Source organism: Hypanus sabinus, chromosome 16 (genome assembly GCF_030144855.1).
Source record: "Hypanus sabinus isolate sHypSab1 chromosome 16, sHypSab1.hap1, whole genome shotgun sequence".
NCBI classification, from domain to species: domain Eukaryota; kingdom Metazoa; phylum Chordata; class Chondrichthyes; order Myliobatiformes; family Dasyatidae; genus Hypanus; species Hypanus sabinus.
Window position 1 is genome coordinate 14786227 of NC_082721.1, and position 16735 is coordinate 14802961.

Below are 16735 nucleotides of genomic sequence, written 5' to 3' on the forward strand. Positions count from 1 at the left end.
GAATGACTGGTTCAAACCAAACTTGCTACTGTCTCTACCATCATTGACTTTTCTGCTCATGTGCTAAGCCGGGAAGTTTAATTTCTCAAGGCATCTCAGTGAACAACAGGCTGGAACCAGTCCCGCTGGGAAATGCGGAATGAAGCTTCATAATGTGTGGGGATGATGGTGACATCTCTGCATCCATATTACCCAAAAGGGTTCAAATCTGGACCACATGCAGAGATGTTTCCATGACAAAGTTAATGCCGACATGCAGAAATGAGTTAGTAGATGTAAGGCAACATCTTCTTGATCTCACTGCAGAGCCAGGGGACCATGGATACCATACATTCCCTTTTGCAAGGATTTGTTAATAAATTCTTTACAGGGAATGCAAATGAATGCCTTGCAAAGTTTTTCTTTATATATGTATTCTGACCCTGATTAAACTAGAAACTTTTTCTCTTTTGCACAGGAGCACTTTGACACTCTGGAAGTATGGCAACTGATCACCAGGGAGTAGGGTAATGTGTGCTCATCCAACAGAGCCATGTCACAAGTCAGCATATCACCGTACTGACTGAGCGATGAGATGCTATTCATAGTGGATTTTTGGTCTCGGGGGACCACAAACAGCAGCTGGCTGATGTCCACAAGCGTAGAGCAATCTGTGTGACAGCCCCGTCGCTCTCCTGCGGGAGCCGAGATTCCTCACATGGGCAGGCTGCACCCCACTGCAGTCACCCAGCACCAAAAACAGAACACACACAGACTTACCTTTCTTCTTCAGGAGCTGATACTTTCCCCTCGACAGTTCTCCACCCTGACACTCATCTCACACACACACACACACCATCACCATGGGCTCAGCTCTGCAAGATACCAAGGGAACTGACAGGAGACTATCTGTTCTGTAGCTATCATTCCAATGAATGGCTCCCTGAACCTGTAACCAAACTGGCTCGAGGAAACTGAAGTGTATTCCCTGATGAAAGTCGCCTTGCTTAAAGTATTGTCTTTGCACAAAATGTACTTTCCTTGTGTCAGCTCCGCTTCGCAGATCTAAAGATTGACTGAGTTCTTGACTAAGTTGAGCTGTGTAGAATGCACAAAATTGAACTGTGCCAGCAAGTCTTTGTGCCAGTTTCCCCAGGAGCACTACTTCTACCTGGAAATCATCACTGGGAAAACCTAAACAGGGGCAAATGACAATTCACACATAAACTGTAAGATATAGGAGCAGAATTAGGCCATTTGGCCCATTGAGACCGCTCTGCCATTCCATCACAACTGATATGTAGTCGCACTCAAACCAATTTTCCTGTCTTCTCACCGTAACCTTTGATACCCTTACAAATCAAGGACCTATCAACCTCTGCTTTAAATAGAATGTAACTACAACTGCAGGTGTAATTGGATCCTATTTTTAGGTGCCCAGAAACAGATGAAGGATATCCCAGGAACTGAGATATACTTAGGGAGGGACATATTTTGCTGGAGGGCTTGCAGAATTATTTGAAAGGTGATATGATTGACATTCCAGATTTTTAGGCGTCCTAATATTTTAGGCTACACTGGCCAGGTACTAGCAGATGATTTTTACGTCCTAGTATTTGTTTTCCACTCCAGAAGGTAATGAACTGTGGCCGTTTGTTTAAGTTGTGCTCCTCCTATGATTTGGGATTAATGACTCTGGAATTTTAATATTGAATCAGTGAATGAGATTCTGTTTTTGTTTTGTTTCTATTGTTTGCTTGGGCCATTGTTGCAAAAGAGTGAGCCAGCTACCGAACAATTCTGTCAGATGTTCTTGTACTGAAGGATGTCTGCTGGAGAAGCCGAACCCCAATGTCTGTGTGGCCAGGCCCAAGTCATCTATGGAGGCCGCAGATGGCCTGTCCTGGAGTTGGAGGACAGCGTGTGCGTGCGAGTGGGTCGGAGGGAGGTATGGGGCTTGCTTTGATGTTGTTGTCTTGTCAGTGTTGTGTTCTGTATTCTTCTGCTGAACATTGTGGGCACGCGATGCTGGTACCATGCAGAAACACTTGTGGGCTGCTATTCTGCGACATGGTAATGGACTGACTTGCTACAGTATTAAGAAGCACATCTGTGGACAATCATAGCAACATTAGGCCATCCAGCCCATCAAGCCCATTCCACCTGGCTGATCTAAACTTCAACTTTTTTCACCTGAATTTTTATCCAACAAGAATCTATAGCTTTCAGTGTAAACAAAGAATCATCTGTGTGGACACAGTGTAGATCACATCACATCACCTTTCCCCAGTGCAGAAATCCCTGAAGGGGAAATTCTTCAAACGCAAAGCCCTTATACAATGGCCCGTCTGGAACATGCTTGGGGATTTCAGCAGGGAGGAGAGAGTGGACCTAACTGGACAAATACTGGAACAAACAGAATATGTTTCTTTGATAAATTTTATCTGTCAAGTGCACATTGAAAAATGCATTTTAATATCAAATCAAATCAGCGAGGTTTCTGCTGGGTAGCCCACAAATGTCGGCACACTTCTGACATCAATAGAGCACGCCCACAGCTCACTAACCCTAACCATGCATCTTTGAAATGTGGGGGGAAACTGGAGCACCTGGAGGAAATCCATCGGTTACGGGGGAGAAGGCACAGTTCCAAACAGGTAGCCTAGATGTAATCTTTAAGGCTTTACCTTGCAACTTATTCCAACTCACTATTGATCTAGCTCCTCCATAAGCTCTCCTGGTGGGAAAGATACCTTCGCCACCTCCTGGAATACACCCTTGTTCAAAAGATCTGCAGAGGTGCACTGAAACCGTTCAATATACTTGACCCTTTGATCCACAGGGTGATGCTGCTAAAAGAGCATCAACTCAGTGGAAAAGGACTTGTGGTCCTCACAAAACCTCCTGGTCTTCTTGTAGAAGTAACCATGTGTTACCTAAGCTTGACTGATCAGCATGCTTCAAGGTCAGGAGAACCTCAAGCAAGGGCTGACTCGCACAATCTCATGGAATCGCAGAATTATAGAGCCCAGTAGGTGGCCTCTTTGTCTATCATGTCAATGCCAACTTTTTAGTCCATTTACTCTAATCCTCTGCCCCTGGATTAAGATCCTACCCTTCTAGGCATGCCTATTTAAGGGTCTCTTATCCCAGCACCTTCCATATATCAACCATTCCCTGTGTAAAAATACTTACCCTTTAAATCCCCTTTAAAATTCCTTCCTCCTAAACTGCCATTTTGGTTTTGATACCCCTACCATGAGAGTACAAGATCTACTTTATCAACATCTCTCAGAATCTTATATACTTCTAACTTATGGGGGCCAGCTACTTTATAATACCCCCCAGCCAATTACCCTCCATAATGCCTGAAAGGATATTGCTTAAATCCTGCAGTTTTAAAGCAATGTAAGAATTGGACAGCATTGACTGTGAAAAGTGTCAAGTTTTGTCTGTTGCCGCAAAAACTAATTTACATGTATTCTGTGAAATTGTCGTTGAAATAGAATATTTCATTTTATGAAAAATCAAACTGAATTACTCATCAGATCAACAGCATTTGTTGAGTTAAAGTCACAGATGACCTTAAATCTGAGTTCCTTTGTTACCAACTATCAAGCAAGTTGAAGGAGTTCCTTCCTCTTGTGGAAATTTTCAGGTTGTTGGCGGGATTTAGAATCTGGGGTGTGAATAACTGAGGGTTCTAAGTGTTATTTAGAAAGTGCCAATACAAATGATTGGGTTCTGATGCTAGTGATGAAGTATATAAATGAGTAAACTACCGAAAGCTGACTCATAAAATGAGAAGAAAACAAGTTATTCCCTTCCTCAACCATATCACCAAATCATTCAGGAAAATCAAATAAGCATGGGAATTGAAGGTTTGGGAGAGGGACCAGTGGCCTAGAAATTTGAATTATGAAGGCATAGAAACCTATGGACCAAGTGCAGGTACACAGAGTTAACATGGATGGAGGCTTGATTGTTGACTGTGAGCCCCTGAGAATATTTTTGTTCTCTCTGACTCTAAATTTTTATGCCCTGTCTTGGAGCTTTTCACTGTTGCATGCTTGAACATAACTTTTTTTGTGGAGAGGAATATGATGACAGCGATTTCTGGGCTGTATCACACCACTCTATAAAGTCATGATGCTGGCCACCAACAATTGCTAAGCAGATGACTCACTTACTGAGTCAGGCACATCTAATAGTGCCATTCCCTATACAATGCTCCTTCCAGGCATGGCATGACATTCATCCACGTGAGGCATCTCATTCTGGTAAATCCCATTATAAAGTACAACACAATAGCGGCCCTACAGCCCACGATGTTGTGCCATCTCTTTAACCTACTTCAAGATCAACTTAATCCTTTCCTCCCACAAAGCTCTCCATTTTCTGTTCATCCTTGTGCCTATCGAAGAAGCTCATAAGTGTCCCTGCACACTCCATGCACCCTGTGTAAATAAAAAAACCTACCTCTGACAACTCTCTGTAATTTCTTCAAAGCATCTTTTAAGTTATGTCCCCTTACATTAGCCATTTCTGCTTGGGAAAAAGCTTCTGTCTGTCCACTCCCTCTATGTTTCCTATTATCTTATATACATCTATCAAGTCAACTCTCATTTTCCTCTGCTCTCCTCTCCTTCTCCTTTGTTAATATCCTTTCCTTGAGCTTTCCACCATCCACCTTCCTGTTTCAACCACATTCTTGAAGCACCAACCTCAGACAAGTTCTCCCATGTTTATAATCTCTCTTTCCTGGCCTTTATCTTCTTGAACTAGCTGCTCTCTTCCTGAGCTGCAATCTCTTTGTACTGCTCCATGACTCTAGTCTGCTAAAGGAACTCAGCAGCTCAAACAGCATCCGTGAGGGGGGGAACGAACGTTTGATGTTTCAAATCACAACCCAGGGTTTTGGCACAAAACATGGACAATTCCTTGGCTCCCACAGACGTTGCTCAAACCACTAAGTTGCCTCAGCAGTTTGTTGCTCCAGATCCTAGGATTTCCAGTCTCTTTTCTCCAGTGTAGTACTCATACTGTTTGGCTAAGTGATTTGTGGCCGATAAAGTCGTGCATACATGCTCACTTACTCTCCAGCTAAGTATAATCAACTTTTCAGGGAATTAAAATACACATTTACTTCAAACTGTTTATATGCTAATACCTTGCTGCCCTCCATCCCGTTAATTCATGGCTGAAGATGTTTACTGAAGAATTGAAGTTGTATATTAAAAATGAGTTAGAAAAAATGAATACTAATAAAGTAGTGCATGTTGTTACACTTTATTTTTCTTTGGAATTCTCAATGGGCTTTTAATGAGTGGTTTAATCCAGTACTATTATAATTGTAACACCATTGACATACTTCAGGCACACACCAATCGGCAGTAGGAATCTATGCCAACACATTGAGCCAAGCATTTATGGAAGGAGAAATGATACATTATTTCAGTCAAACAACAAACATATGTTAACACAAAAGCTTTTGAGGGCAATATCCACATATTTGTGAATGTAAAATGTTTGTGATACAGATACAGCAAATAATTGGTATGTTCATTAGAAAAACTACATTACCATGTATGATGATAAAACAATTCAGGAGCTAAAGTTTGACCCAGAGTCGTATGCATATTTCATAGCAATCTGCTTTACTATCACACTTACTTCCAGGAAAACTTCTGTAGTTTAAGTTCTAAAGGATTATGTATATTCTACTGTATTGCTGTTTGTAGTTACCACATTTCTAATATGACAATAGTGAATAAGCTTCAAAAAATACTTCATAGACTGTACAATGCTAGTGGATGTCCTGAGGTCATGTTGAATGATAATTAGATGCAAGCCTTTATTGCATAAGTTCAAATTTCCAACACATCTATTTATTTATTTAGCGATACAGCGTGGGACAGGCCCTTCTGGTGCAATGAGCCACGTCGCCCAGCAACTCACCTATTTAACCCTAGCCTAATCACAGGGCAATTTACAGTGACCAATCAACCTGCTAACCCTTGCGTCTCTGGACGGTGGGAGGAAGCGGCAGCGCCCGGAGGAAACACACACGCTCGCGGGAGGAACGTACAAATTTCTTACAGAGGACACCAGAACTGAACTCTGAACACCGCTGCCCCATGCTGTAATAGTGTTGCGTGAACCATTACATTATCATAGCACCCAATGGCATTATCTTTATTACATGCTTTATCTATTTGTGTAATTATTATATTCCAATTAAAAAAAGGAAATTAACATATCATCTTTTACGTAAATAATAAGATCCATAAGATTCAAATCAGTTAAATACTGGGTATGAAGGTGCCACTTATCACCAAAGATATTACTATGTAATAATCTATGAGCTGAAACAAGTTTTCCTTTCAGCGTCTTCTTAATAGTTGTAATTTTCTCCTCTCTAAAGATTATAACATTATTTTTACCAGTCAGTTGGGAGGACAATATAGATTAAATATGTTGCTGCAATTTGCTGTCAATGCCATTGTAGTCAGCAAGCAGTAAGGTAGCTTTATAAAATATTGATTGGCCCTGTTGGTTTTCTGTTAATAGTCTCTGCTGTAATGCCGTGCTCTATTCAGTCAGAAAGAAACAAAGTTATCCTATAAACAATTATGCTAAGTAAGTAAGACTTGCAACATTAGAAGACTGAAAGTTAACTATCCTCTTCCTAAAACTTGGTACGAAGGTAGTGTAGTGGTTAGTATGGTGGTGGTGGCATCCGTCGGTCTCGAGAGACCATGGATCTGCGCCTGGAGTTTCCAGGGCGCAGGCCTGGGCAGGGTTATATGGGATACCAGCAGTTGCCCAAGCTGCAGGCCTTCCCCTCTCCACGCCACCGATGTTGTCCAAGGGAAGGGCACTAGGACCTAAGCAGCTTGGCACTGGTGACGTCGCAGAGCAATGTGTTGTTAAGTGCCTTGCTCAAGGACACAAACATGCTGCCTCAGCTGAGGCTCGAACCAGTGACCTTCAGGTTACTAGCCGGATGCCTTGCCCACTAGGCCACGCGCTAACAATATGACAACTTGGGGTGTTCCAGAGTTTGGAATTCCAGTGCCATTCTGTAAGGAGTCTCTGTACATCCTCTCCAGGGAATGCTTGGGTTTCCTTCAACAGCACCAGTTTCCTCCCACAGTCCAAAACAGGTAGGTTAATTAGTCATTGTAAATCGCCCTGTAATTAGGTTAGGGTTAATTGGGATTGGCGAGGCAACGTGGCTAGAAAGGTCAGGAGAGCCTATTCCACACTGTCTCACCAAATAAACTAAAATAAAATTGAACTCCTGAGGCATCTTTTAAAACTAGATTCATTACTAAGGCAGTTTCAGAGTGGGAGCTGTTGCTTTAAACTACAGGTCCTTTGTGTATCAGTAGCTTTCATTCCCTGATCCACAAGCAACGTCAACTCAGCTGCAGAACGTAGGGAATAGCTGTGGGTGCCAGGATTTTCCAGATTTTGAGATTTTTCTGGCACCACAATGAGGGCATAATAATATTGTCAGGCATGGGAAAAGCCTGTTTGGTCCATCATTTTGGACAAAACTTAATATTAAAAGCAACGTTGATGATGTGAGACTGAATGGAAGGACCCATGGCAGTGTAGCAGTTAGCTCAATGCAATTATAGCGTGGGACATTCCGGAGTTCAGAGTTCAATTCCACCTCTGTCTGTAAAGAGTCTGTACGTTGTCCCCACAAACCATGTGGGTTTCCTCTGGGTGTTCTGGTTTCCTCCCACAGTCCAAAAGTGTACCAGTTAGTAGGTTAATTGATCATTATAAATCTCCTGTGATTGTAATAGTATTAAATAAGTGGGCATGTTGGAAAGGCCTGTTCCACATTGTATCTCTAAAGAGAATAACAATAGATTAAATGATCATATTCCGCTATGACTCTGATATTAGGACCACAGCTCCTTAGGATTTGAATTAATGACAATGTCATGTTTAGAAAGAACAAAAATAACTAACTTTGTCATCCTCAGGAAAATATGCTTCCATCTTATTACACCACAGCAAAACTGAAAGAACAAAACATGCATACAAACACTGGATCAAATTCGGCAACGATAACCAATCTAAATAATTACGAGACATCCAGTTAGAAGTGCAGTTCAGGTAAACTAAATACTGAGGAAGCAGGAAACCTGAACTAAAAGCAGAACATGCTGGAGGTACTCAGCAGGTCTAACTGTGTCTATGAAGAGTGAAACATTAACACTACAGTTCTCTCCATGCTACCTACTGCTTAACTTGCGGAGTATTTCCAACATTTTTGCCTCTACTTGAGCTTCTGTTAAGTAAGTACTTGCAACTGGTGCAGTTTTATCAGCTTGGAAACATAAAACACAGTCTTGAATGATGAGGCCTCTTTTCTGCAAACTAGATTCACTACATTTGATACATCTATGTCATTGACAATAGTTTAAAGCAGACTTTGTAAAAAAGCTTTATCACGAGGTCCTGATGCACTTTTTGTCTCAACTCTGATTTTGCTAGGCACTAACTCAGTCCATAGAAATGAAAGAGAAATTCAACATTGAGAAGCAAGACAAACACCTGGCATTTTATGTGCAGAGAAATTTGAGAAAAATAAATTACTCTTATGTTTTTCATTTCTACCAAAGACTGGAAAACTCTGAATAAGGGATGTAAATTTACTGGAACCAAAAGGACCGTAAGTTTATACATCATTTTACAATTGAAACACAGAGCACTAAAGAATTGCATTTTTTATATTTTAGGCATTGATAATATAGATAAGCTAACTCTTTCAAACTTCCTTACATTTATGTTACAGACAACTCACTACTTGACATAGTATATATAATATTGGACACCTGTATGGCCAACTTAATAAGTGCAAGAAAATACATTCTATTCAGTACACATATTCAATAACAAAAATGCAAGTCTTATGATGTCCCAACCTGCATTCTTCGCTGCAAGGGAGAGAATTAATTTTATTGAATATCAGTGCAACTCCTGAGCAGGCTTTAATATTGAGTGCCGCACTATTACAAAACAATAGATCACAGAGCACACAGGGGAAGCACAAAACCTACAAAAAACACTTGTCACAGAAGAATTGCCAATTTAAAACATTTAATAAAATCTCTATCATCTTATGTACCTGAAGTACATATATGGTGCTATATACGGATTAACATTGTAAGGCTAAGTAGTTGCAATAGGTGATTAAAAAGCCTGTCCTCCTGAAACAATTGATACAATATTAACATCCATCTGCTATCTAGTCAGGTAAGGAATTTGCTTTCAGCATGTTTGCATAAAAGCGGATTGACTGCATCAAAGTGAAATTGGAATTTCTTACGCAAAATCAAAAACGAAGTCATCTGTTTAAAGTATTTGTACCTCAAAAGATCCATTCAATCAATTGGTAAATAAAAATGAACACATTTTAAAATTTAAATAGAAATGTTCAGTGAGATAGCAGCTGCAGATACTCATGGTCCACTTTTAGGAGGAAAATTCAAAGTGCGGTCTATGGCTAAGGTAAATCAGGTGATAATCGTACATTAGTGCAGTCAAGAATTCAATATTCTGGGTATAAAATAAAATGCTTCTTGGTACTTTGGCATTCTAAGTTTGGATAAGATTGCCAGCGATATATTAATTTTCACATGTATAAAACCTCTTCTACATAAAATAAATCAAATTGGTTAATATATAATTTGAATTATTATACAAATAAATTTACTTTAAGTTGGAAATAATTTTTATCTTTATTCTATGATTTTTGAATTTGATTATGATAGAATTCAAAGTCAGATTGTGTATGATCTGGAAATGAATGTCCATTAAAATGATCACTGGCTAATTTACAAATATTAGAAATTGTAAGTTCAGTAATAATGGTGTGCTATTTCATTCATAATTTTTATGACAAGAATTTACATTAATTTCACTGCAAGTGAAGCCTTGGTTATTTGAACTGTTTTCCACACAGGGTATGAATAACTACAACAAAATGTATAGCTTTAAATCTATACATTGGGATCCCTTTCATTGTTTACAATGAAACATCATACACTCTTTCATATCATACACATTAGCTGCCTATTGATTTAACATTAATTTCTTAAGGTTTCATCTCAAGCCAGTTCATGTTGTTGAGAGCTATGACTGAAGAGCATTCTATTTATAATACATACAGTTTATAATCAATAACATTATAGCTGGCAACACATTATAGATTACTGAGGACAGTACCATAATGACTTTACTGGACAATCTGTAAAAGTGACTTTTCCCAGTACTATAGAGAAGCACCAGAAAAGTGATTTACACTTTCACATTTATTGCATAAAGGCTGCTAAAAATCTATTATGCTACCAACAATTCACTATTCTAAAAAAAACAATGATGTTAAAGCTTATCTTTCATTTTCAGGCATTGGGCAAACTTTGCCCAACTTTGTTTATACATTCAACAAAAATACCTACCAGTTACATTTTCTTTCTACACTAAAGATATGGCTGCAATGATTATAGGCTCCTTAGTTGTGTGAGAAAAGCTAATATGATAGCTTCGATAAAAAATACAGCTTAATTCTTAGTAAAGGCCTTAAATAGCGCAGTTGGATTATTAAGTTACAATTCTTCAGAATATGAACTCAATCAGAAACCAGAAATATCTAAATACTTCCCAAAAATTTTTAGTTTCATGGTGTTAATGTGGAAAGAAGTTGTTTCTCTTCTGTTACAGTAAATTGATTTTGGAGATTCCATGTGTTTTTCAATTTCAAGTTTATTAAATATTTGCACCATGTAATGCAATTATTATAAGAGTGTAATGGACTGCAATTGGATATCTAAATGCAAAACAACTCAAAATTATATGTTTGTCTGGTTGCAATTTTTTATGGATGAACTATTATGACGTCTATTCTGTGAAGAAAATAATTGAACAAGCAACTTTGGATCTTACATCATCCCAATGAGGTAAAGAAACACAGCAACCTATGATCTAACAGCTTCGGATGGTTGTTGGGGTATTGGAAATAAAACAAGTCTCCATGGTTACAGTTGTGCTCTGCATTTAAATGTATAGAACTGTTGTTAATGTTGTAGAAATATTGCTATGCTAGTAACAAGCTTCATGGGAAGTATTCGTGAACTAAGTCAACACTCTTATTGCAGAGAGGTGTGCCTTTTCACCATATATACAAAATAGATGACTCAACTAACTTGTTCAGTTGTTACTATTGCATGTTAGAGAAAGGGAATATACCAAGTTATTGTTCTAACTTGTTCATTCTGCCACTTGTACACCAAACAATCACTTGAACCTGAATGGACTGTTGGGTATTGTTATTACACCATGCACTAATTCAATAAGGAAAATATCAGTTACTTATCAAGTGCATTTTACTAATCAAAAACCACCAGTGCAATTTTCCATGCAGTTTCATTTGGAACTGCTTTTGGTCCTAATAATACGCACGTTTAATTATTTCCGTTTACGGTAACATCAGTCTTTTCTGTTCTTCACATAGGAATCCATCAACTCTCAAGGCTTTATATATATGTTCAAAAGTATCAACAGAAACTTAATAGTTAATTTAATGTCCTATAGCCTGCTGTGCACCAGTAGATTGCCGATATTGACTGCTTCTGCTACATTGTACAAGGAAAGCCATAACTCCTTTGTTAATATTAAAATTAAATATGCTTTCTAGCACAGATATCTCCAAAAAGGCTAAGGCTTGTCTGCTTTGCCGACTTATGGTGCAGCAACAATTTCCTAAGACAATAAAATGTACTGGGGTAACTACTGATGCCTAATCTTACAACAGTACATAAAGAAGCGATACTGTAACACCAAATGCCATAAGACATTATTTTGAAAACTAAAGAATCACCAATGCCTCTAAAACACAGACAGATTGTTAAAAGAAATTAAAGCTGGTAACTATATCAAAGAACCGCGTTTATGTACATTTTTATTTGTCATATCTTTGACTTTGAAACACTTGCACAGACTTGGAGTTTCTGTACGATAGGGATAAGGAGTGGAGTGTGCAATTAGTTTAAGATGTGCAGTAACCAGCAGCAATTCTTTTCTGGACCACGTAACTACCTGTGAACTCTTCTGGCACTATAAGCCTCTTATTTACCACCAAAAAAAAAGCACGGTGCCTCAAATATCACAAGTTGGAGGAAAGCCTTGATTTGCCTGTGTCCGTATCAGTAACACATACAACTGAATCTTTCTTGGTAACACTTGAGTCCTGTTGTGCACCTGCTGTCCCTGTTTGGAATAGTGCGCCTGTAGACATTTGGTGGGTCAGGGCCATCCTTGGCGGGACAGCTCCTCGGACAGATCCTTGGAGACCTCCTGTGGTGGCCGGTTGCACAGATATCTGACCTCCCATTGACGACGTTGATTCTCTGGTCGATTGCGGTGGACTTGAGGTTATTGGCTGGGAAATATTATGAGGCAGCGAAGGTTGCGAAGCTGACAGTGATCTTGCCTCTTGGGATAAACTGCCTGTATGCAACGCTTGCGTACTCTTGTGAGCAGCACGACGCTGAGTTGGGCTGGGGGCTGTTTGCTGCGTTAGTGATAGCTGTGATCCGGACTGCGCCTGCGATCCATATTGGAAAGTTCGATTTGTTAATGGGCTTTGGTTTGGAGGACTGGAGACAGCAGAAGGATAAGGACACGGTGAAACTGAAGCCCCTTGTTGCGGTGCCTGCAGTGGTTGACCAGGGGACACTGAAAGTGGGCTTGCTGCACTCTGAACAGGCTGCAACCGTCTGACTGCCCTGGGTGATTGCACACCTACAGATCCAATAAAAAGCCCTGTAGATGGAGGACAGAAGCTCATAGCTACAGCCTGCTGGAGAGTAGCAATGGCCGAATTGTTAGCAAGATGACCTTGAGAATGAAACATGGCCCCTGCATGAAATGGAGGAGTGTGAGACATGGCAAGAGGCCTTTGGAGTTCCACTTGCTGGACCATCTCTCTGTCATACTTCACAATCTCCTGAATGATCTCATTCTCGCGGTTGTTGAAGACACCCGAGTTTAAGTCATGTTGAACTTTGTGCAGCAAAAGAGAGTTTTTCTTCCCTGTAGAGAAATAAGAAGTTACATTTTAGGACGTTTTGACGAGGTCAAGTACAGAGTAAGCAGCTTGCTCTGAGGTAGCCGCTTCTACTCTATCGCCAAAGAAGTATAACCATATAACAATTACAGCATGGAAACAGACCATCTCGGCCCTTCTAGTCCATTCCGAACGCTTACTCTCACCTAGTCCCACCGACCTGCACTCAGTCCATAACCCTCCATTCCTTTCCTGTCCATATACCTATCCAATTTTTTTTTTAAGTAGCCAGTTTGCACAGAGCAAATTGCCTCAGAGAGCAGAGTGATAGCGGTCAGTGGGAGGGAGGAAAGGAGCTTGTGTTGCTGCTGTTGTTTTGCTATTGTTGCCATTACTCGTGTTCTTCTGCTGGACACTGCGAGCTCGCTATGCTGGTGGCAGGATGTGTGGTGAAACTTGCGGGCTGCCCCTGGCGCACCATCGGGTGTGTTGGTTGTTTCTCTTTGAAGCGAAGGAAGACAAGAGGTGACTTGATAGAGATGTACACGATGAAAGGAGGCATAGATATAGCTAACAGCCAAAAATATTTCCCAGGGCAGAAATAGATATTACCAGGGAGGGCACATAATTTTAAGGTGATTGGAGGAAAGTATAGGGAAGATTTCAGAGTTGGGTTTTTTTATTCAGAGAGAGGTGAGTGCATGGAACGCACTGTCAAGGGTGGTAGTAGAGGCAGTTACCTTGGGGGGGTGCATTTAAGAAACTCTAATATTTGCACATGGATGATAGGAAAATGGAGAGCTATGAACAGAGTGCAGTTGAACTTTATGCTTCATGATAGAATTTCTTGGCACTGTTAGGTAAGATATTCATTTTTGTATAAATTCAGAAGCAAGTGGAAGTGTGAAGGCATCTAAGTAAATTGGAAAATGCATTAATGTTTTCTGTCTTGCTTTCTAACGTTACATTAAGAAAATATTTCATGCTCTCCCCTGTCAGTTCCGCACAGAGCAGCATTAATACTCACTGCTTGGCATGTTATTTGAGTAACATCAAGGCATTGACAGCTCATCTTGCTGACAATTGAAGCACTTCATCCTGCCAATCAGAATTGCAGAGACATCTCTGCCCATTATTTTTGCGAGATGATTCATATTTGCCTAATTTGCTATATATCCTGACAAAGTTCTCTCCTCTTTTACCCTTACTCAATATTGTGGGAGGATACTGTCAGTCAGTAATAGGTACTCTGCATTAGACTTTCAAGACCACAATATAAGCCAATCTTAAGTTATAACATGTCAACAATATTAGAAAACTGAAGGAAATTATGACAAATTTCCTGGGAAAATATAATGTTAGGGTACAAAATCATAAAAAACGATGTTATTAAACTATCTGTTACTCTACAGCTGAAAACATTCATTCAAAATCCCTTCAAATGATTTCCCCTCTTCTGCTGATAAAAAATATAGCAGAGTAGCATAAATATTAAATTATACAAAATGGTGGAGGATTTCACCAGGTCAGACAGCATCTATGGAGAAGAATAAAAAGTCAATAGTTTCAGCTGAGACCCTTCATCAGGATCTGAAACATTGACTTTTTTTTCCTCTCCATAGGTGTTGCCTGACCTGCTGAATTCCTCCAGCATTTTGTGTGTGTTTCCCTGGATATCCAGCCTCTGCTGAATCTCATGCTTATAAATTGCAAATGCTTTCATTTCATTTTAAATGTCACTGAAACATACAAAATTCATAAGGCATGACGAAGGAGATGCAAAATAGTTTTGTTTTCTCTGTCTGAGGTGCATAGGACAAGGGGTCACAAACTCAAAATAAGGGCCTACCATTCAAGAGGTGGATAAGAAGATTTTTTTTTACCCAACAGATAGAGAAACTTTGGACTTGTTAGGATGAGGAACAGCTTTTCTCCCAGACCATGAGTCTACTGAGCTCCCTTTCCTGCCATCACCCGAGGTTCATCACATAGAAAGTGCCAGTAGCGTATACTATTTACTTTATCAAAGTTCGAGGTAAATTTATTATCAAAAGTATATACATGTCACCATATACGATCCTGAGATTCATTTTCCTGTGGGCATACTCAGCAAATCTATAGAATAGTAACTATAACAGAATCAATGAAAGATCAATCAGAGTGCAGAATTTGTGTGGTAAATGCACCTTATTATTTGTTAATCTATTTGTGGTAATATTACCTTAGGTAATATGTTGTATATGACTTATATGCACTGTGTTGTGCACCTTGGCCTGGAGGAACATTGTTTTATTAGGTGGTGTACATGTGTATGGTTGAATGACAATAATCTTGAACTTGAAATTCTCCTGCCCAAAGAATTGCCTCAGCCAAGAGTATCTAATCTGGAAATGCCAACTAGATGGCCAGTTAACTTGAAGAACCATTGTTCTTACAGCCCTTCCCTAAGAAATAATAGGATAAAGAGGGTCACCCTGACAATAATAAATTTAATCCTTTCATTTACTATTAAATCCTGATTGAGAAGTTGCCAAACCTGGGCCTCTGTATCTCCCTCTGTAATTGGATCCTCGACATCCTAACATTCACTGACAATCAACACTGGCGCACCTCAGGGGTGTGTGCTTAGCCCACTGCTCTACTCTCTGTATACACATGACTGTGTGGCTAGGCATAGCTTAAATACCGTCTACAAATTTGCTGATGATACAACCATTGTTGGTAGAATCTCAGGTGGTAACGAGAGGGCGTACAGGAGTGAGATATGCTAACTAGTGGAATGGTGCCACAGCAACAACCTTGCACTCAACGTCAGTAAAATGAAAGAGCTGATTGTGGACTTCAGGAAGGGTAAGAAGAAAGAACACATACTAATCCTCATAGAGGGATCAGAAGTGGAGAGAGTGAGCAGCTTCAAGTTCCTGCTTGTCAAGCTCTCTGAGGATCTAACCTGGTCCCAACACATTGATGTAGTCACAAAAAAAGCAAGACAGCAGCTATACTTCATTAGGAGTTTGAAGAGATTTGACATGTCAACAAATACACTCAAAAACTTCTATAGTTGTGGAGAGCCTTCTGTCAGGCTACATCACTGTCTGGTTTGGAAGAGCTATTGTGTAGGACTGAAAGAATCTGCAGAGGGTTGTAAATCTAGTCAGCTCCATCTTGGGCACTAGCCTACAAAGTACCCAGGACATCTTTAGGGAGCGGTGTCTCAGAAAGCCAGTGTCCATTATTAAGGACCTCCAGCACCCAGGGCATGCCCTTTTCTCACTGTAACCATCAGGTAGGAGGTACAGAAGCCTGATGGCAAACACATTAATTCAGGAACAGCTTCTTCCCCTCTGCCATCCAATTCCTAAATGGATTTTGAAGCTTTGGACACTACCTCACTTTTTTAATATACTGTATTTCTGTTTTTGCACATTTTAAAATAATCTATTCAAAATATGTAATTTACTTGTTTATTTATTATTATGTTTTATTTTATTTATTATTACTATTTTTATTTCTGTCTCTGCTAGATTATGCATTGCATTGAACTGCTGCTGCTAAGTTAACAAATTTCATGTCACATGCCGGTGATAATAAACCTGATTCTGATACCGCTAGGTTTTTCTGATTTCAAATGTATTTATTCCAAAACACAAATTATCCTCTTACTTA

At 39.7% G+C, this 16735-nt stretch overlaps 1 protein-coding gene across 1 annotated transcript in view; it reads right to left on the reverse strand.

Annotated features, from left to right (window-relative positions):
- Positions 1–5297: 5297 nt before the first annotated feature.
- hcn2b (hyperpolarization activated cyclic nucleotide-gated potassium channel 2b) overlaps positions 5298–16735 on the reverse strand; it is a 162594-nt gene continuing 151156 nt past the window's right edge. Inside the window, exon 8 of the mRNA XM_059991162.1 lies at positions 5298–13095. Within this exon, the coding sequence (XP_059847145.1) occupies positions 12167–13095 (929 nt within the window). The 3' untranslated portion in view covers positions 5298–12166. The remainder of the gene's footprint in view (positions 13096–16735) is intronic.